This window comes from Penaeus japonicus, unplaced genomic scaffold (assembly GCF_977035675.1).
Source record: "Penaeus japonicus unplaced genomic scaffold, GWHDUDI00000001_assembly GWHDUDI00000022, whole genome shotgun sequence".
Classification (NCBI taxonomy): Eukaryota; Metazoa; Arthropoda; class Malacostraca; order Decapoda; family Penaeidae; genus Penaeus; species Penaeus japonicus.
The window spans coordinates 1,962,228-1,967,227 of record NW_028234424.1 but is presented as its reverse complement, the minus strand read 5'-3'; the positions used below and the strand labels follow the sequence as shown (position 1 = coordinate 1,967,227).

Sequence of the window (5,000 nt, the reverse complement as noted above, 5' to 3'; positions counted from 1 at the left end):
AAGGGAGACTGAGATAGAGAGAGAGAGAGGAGGGGGACTAGAGACAGAGATAGAGAGAGAGGAAGGGGGGGGGGGAGACAGAGATAGAGAGAGGAGGGGGAGGGGAGACAGAGAGAGAGAGGGGAGGGGGAGGGGGAGACAGAGAGAGAGAGAGAGGAGGGGGAGGGGAGACAGGGATAGAGCGAGAGAGGGAGGAGGGGAGACAGAGATAGAGAGTGAGGAGGGGGAGGGGAGACAGAGATAGAGAGAGAGGGGGGAGGGGAGACAGAGATAGAGAGAAGGGGAGACAGAGACAGAGATAGAGAGAGAGGAGGGGGAGGGGAGACAGAGATAGAGAGAGAGGAGGGGGAGGGGAGACAGAGATAGAGAGAGGGGGGAGGGGAGACAGAGATAGAGAGAGAGGAGGGGGAGGGGAGACAGAAATAGAACGAGAGGGGAGTGGAGGGGGGACAGAGATACAGTGAAAAGAGGGAGGAGAGGGGGGAGGGATAGACACAAACACACATACGCAGAAAGAGAAAAAGAGAGAAGAAGGTGGTGGGGAGTCAAACAAAACGTGAGAGAAAGTGATGTTAGTTTTGAAACCACAAAATCTGAGCTTCTTACTCTCACAAAAACAGAGTGACGTGAATTAATAAACGAAGTTGGGTAAATTCAGTTCGTCTATCAACCCAACATAAATATACACCCAAGAATATACATCAAATGACTTTAAAACGAACCACTCATCTCAAAACAATTTATCGTCGTTTCTTCCTACTTTAAAAAATCTTATTTTCATTCTTTTATCTCTCTCTTTTTTTATCGTCCTTTTTGTGTTTTTTTTTTTTTTTTCCTTTTTTTAAATCTTATTTCCATTCTTTTATCTCTCTCTTTTTTTTTAAATCATTTCTCCCTCTCTTTTCTTCTTCTTCTTCTTCTTTTTTTTATCAGACTTTGTGGGATTTGCAGACGCGCAATTTTCCGAACCGTCGCTTCCGCCAACGCTAACTTCTGCTTTGGGTCGCGGAGTCCCGGTGAACTTTGTTAAATGTCAGCCTTTACTAGAGACTTGGGTAATAACAGGGGGATAATAGGGTACGTAAGTAATGTGAAGTTTAAGTTAGAAATGATTTAAATGTTGCTTACGAAATTGGTGTGTGTTGTGTGTTTATAGTCTGGTTTTGTTGTGGTTGTACTATATATGAAATGGTTGTAGTTGTATTTTTTGCTGAAGTCGATGAATTTTGAAAAGAAAAGGATTTTCCTGAAATCCCGGGATGCGTTTTTATGATATACCTGGGAGATTAATAAAATAACAACTATAAATGCGAGAGAGGAGAGAGAGAGAGAGAGAGAGAGAGAGAGAGAGAGAGAGAGAGAGAGAGAGAGAGAGAGAGAGAGAGAGAAAGAGAGAGAGAAAGAGAGCGAGAGAGAGAGAGAAAGAGAAAGAAAGAGAGCGAGAGAGAGAGAGAGAGAGAAAGAGAGAAAGAAAGAGAGCGAGAGAGAGAGAGAGAGAGAGAGAGAGAGAGAAAAGAGAATGAGAGAAAAAAAGACGCGACCTCTCCAAAAGAAACTCTACGGCCATTACCCGCCGTTGTTCACAAGCACGTAAACAAACAAACACACACTTCTTCCACTGTACCCCTCGGAGTTACCGTAGTTCATCATAGCGTGGTTCATAATCACCATATTACCGAAATTACTTTGAAAAAAATGTGTCTGTGGGGGTCTTAAGCTCCAGAAATGAACACCCGTCAAAAGATAATACGCCAATCTGACAGCTGACTTAATTGTTTCCCGCGAAAGTAATCATTCTCCTTAATGCCTTTACTCTCCTTCTCCCACCTCCGTTTACCTCCCTTTCCCCTTAACCCCCCCCCCCCGGCCTACCCTCTATCCCTTTCTTGCTCTTTTTTTTTTTCTTTCTTTTTTTCTCTCTCTTTTTCTTTCATTTCCTTTTTTTTTTTCCTTCACTTTCTATTTTTTTCTCTCCTATTTTGTGTCATCTTTTATTTTATTCTCCTTTCTCTTCTCGTTCCTTCTCTCTCTTCCTCCGCTAAAACTTCTTTCTCTTCTGACATCCCTTTCCTTTTACTCTCCCTCTTCTTTCTCCCCCTTCATTTATCACCCTCTTCCCCCCCTCCCCCCCGAGCACCCGCCGGGCCTCACTAACCCCCTCCCTACCCCCCTCTTTATGTCCCTCAACCCACAAGACCCCCCGCTAACTCTCATTCCCTTTCTCACGACCCTCCCCCCACCCCTATCCCCCCTTCCCTTACCCTCCTCCCTATCCCCTCTTTCTTCTCCCGATGGGCTCCCTCCACCCCCCCCCCCTTCCTTTCCCACCTTCCTTTCCCTTCTCCTCTTCCCCTAGACTGTCTTCCCCCCCTCCCCTCCTCCTCCTCTTATCCCTCTCTCCCCCTTCCCAGCAACCCCACCCACCCCTCTCTCTCCTCTCCTCCCTTTCTCTCCCCCAGGACTTCTTCTTCCCCCCCCTCCCCCCCCTCCCCACCATAACATAATCCTGCCGCTATGTCATCCATCACCATAGTAATCAGGGAGAGAAGTCATTTGCTTTTTCTTTTTCTTTTTTCTTTTTCTTTTTTTTAGGGGAATTTTCTGGTTATTAATTTTAGGAAAATAAGTCACAATTGGACACGTACTTTGAATCTTTGTTTATTTTTTTTTTCCTTGTTTGTCTATTCATCTTTTCTTTCTTTTTTTTCTTTTTTATACATATATTCTCTCATTTTTGTTGTATTTGTTTATCGCCTTTTGTGTGCTTGTCTTTTATATATATATATATATATCTTTTTTTTTTTTCTTATTAATTTCCTTTGTTCGTATGTTTTCCTTTCCTTCGCTATTCTTTTCTTCTCTTTCTTTCCTACTTCATTTTCTTTCGTCTTCCGATCCTTTGTTCACTTCATTTTCTTCTTTATCTCATTGGATCATCTCTTTGTCTTTTCTTTCTTTCTTTTTTTGTTTCCTTTCTTTATATGAATCTATTATTCATAATTTTCTTAATTTGTTTAGTTCGCTGATTGCACATGTAAGATCTTATCTTTTATCTCATTTTTTTTCCTTTTTCCTGCAAGGCAAGAAGAAAAAAAGTAAATGAAAGACTGTATTTACAGTATTGTAAAATGTTATAATGATGATGGTGTTGATGATAATGATTATTGCGATGTTAATATGACAATGATCGTTAGGCAGAAATAATGAAATGGTGATAACAATGAGACTGGTGATTATAATAATGAAAATGATGATGCTAATGATGATAAAAAATTGTAATGATTAATATGATAATATGGTTAGTATAATGATAACAGATTAAAGGGATAACAAACTAAATTGCATAGAAATGGAGTGATAATTCCATACTAAACTAAAAAAAAAAAAAAAAAAAAAAAAAAAAAAAAAAAAAAAAAAAAAAAAAAAAAATTACAAACAAAAAAAACAAAAAAATCGTTCTCTCTATCTAAATTCTTCTATTCTTCCCACAGAGTCATCAGCGCAACATCAGTACTTCGATTATCCAGCCGACCAACAACAGAGCGCTCATTACAAGAGGAAAGAGCACCATAGGATTAGACACCATCTCAGTCGAAGGCACTTAAACTACAGACAGCAATTAAGGTTCTCACAGACACTATACACCCAGACCGTGCCAGAGAACATACCTCTACACACCTCTATTCTAAAGGTGAGTGTCATTGCGCGGAAACTCTACGGGGTTTGGCATCGCGTTTCACTATCTCGGAGAGAGATTATTATTTGATTTCAATGTGGAATACTGTCCGCCAGGCTGTTATATAACATAGCGGATTAAAATTGACACGCCAGGTTTAAGTTTTTTGGAGCAAAGGGTTTAAATCTTTATTAGATTGTCATTTCATTGGCCACTGGCTATTTCGAAAAGAGTCGAGAGATAACTTTCATAAAAGTTAGTGGGAAATAATTTAGAAAAGTTAATATCTGATTTGTGTCTGTGTCTTTCTGTTCCTTATAATGTGTACTTGTATAAATGCGTTTTTTTTTTTCTTTCGTAATTTTCTTCACAATCTGTAGTTGTCTGCTTCTCTCTCTCTTACCATCTGCCTATCTTTCTCTCTGAATATATCGGTTAACTGTATGTACATTTAGTAATATGGATTTAGTTATCTATACGTATTCATTCATCTAATTATTTGTGCATTTATCTTCCTATTTATCCATGTGCTTGTCTCCTTTAATGTTTATCTATCTATCTATCTATCTATCTATCTATCTATCTATCTATCTATCTATATATATATATATATATATATATATATATGTAGATAACTATTTAACTTTTTCTCTCTGTATCAATTCATCTATCTACATATCCACTTACCTTTTTGTGTGTCTCTATTTATCTTCCTACAAAGCTTATCCCCCCCACCCCTGTACATATCTATCCACCTAGATGTATATCTACTTATCCATCTATCGACTACATCCATCCATCCATCTATCTCCCTCTATCCCCTAAAAACACGACACGACACGCCTTTCTATCCACAGGTCCAAGCATCAGATCCTGGATTAGATGGCGACGGGGTTATCAAGTACCACGTAAGCGACACAGATAATTTCAAAGTAGATGAAGACGGTGTTCTGTATAACATCCGCCCACTGGATTACGAAAGGACTTCTGGCCAGTATCGGGTGCAGATCTCGGCGGAGAGCCAGGGTGAGTAGAATCACGCGAAGAGCGGATTGATTGTTTACGTTTTTGGATTTTTTTTTTTTTTCAGTTTTTGGAGGTATAGGGTTTCTTAAGGAAAATAAAAAAAGGAAAGGAGTTTTATGAAGTGAAATATGAATAGATGAAGTATTAATAGATATTTCAATAAAAAAGGAAAGGAGTTTTTATGAAGTAAAATATGAATAGTTGAAGTATTGATAGATGTTTCAATAATTGTGTTAGTATAGCCTAGTTTCTAAATACCTTTGGGAGTATAGTGTTTCTTAAGGAAAATAAAAAAGGA

At 39.1% G+C, this 5,000-nt stretch overlaps 1 protein-coding gene across 1 annotated transcript in view; it reads left to right on the top strand.

The window, feature by feature from the left end:
- The window catches only part of LOC122254951 (DE-cadherin), a 192,689-nt gene that overhangs the window by 108,632 nt on the left and 79,057 nt on the right, over positions 1-5,000 (top strand). Inside the window, exons 2-3 of the mRNA XM_086549299.1 lie at positions 3,492-3,691; positions 4,534-4,702. Of these exons, the coding sequence (XP_086405425.1) occupies positions 3,492-3,691; positions 4,534-4,702 (369 nt within the window). The remainder of the gene's footprint in view (positions 1-3,491; positions 3,692-4,533; positions 4,703-5,000) is intronic.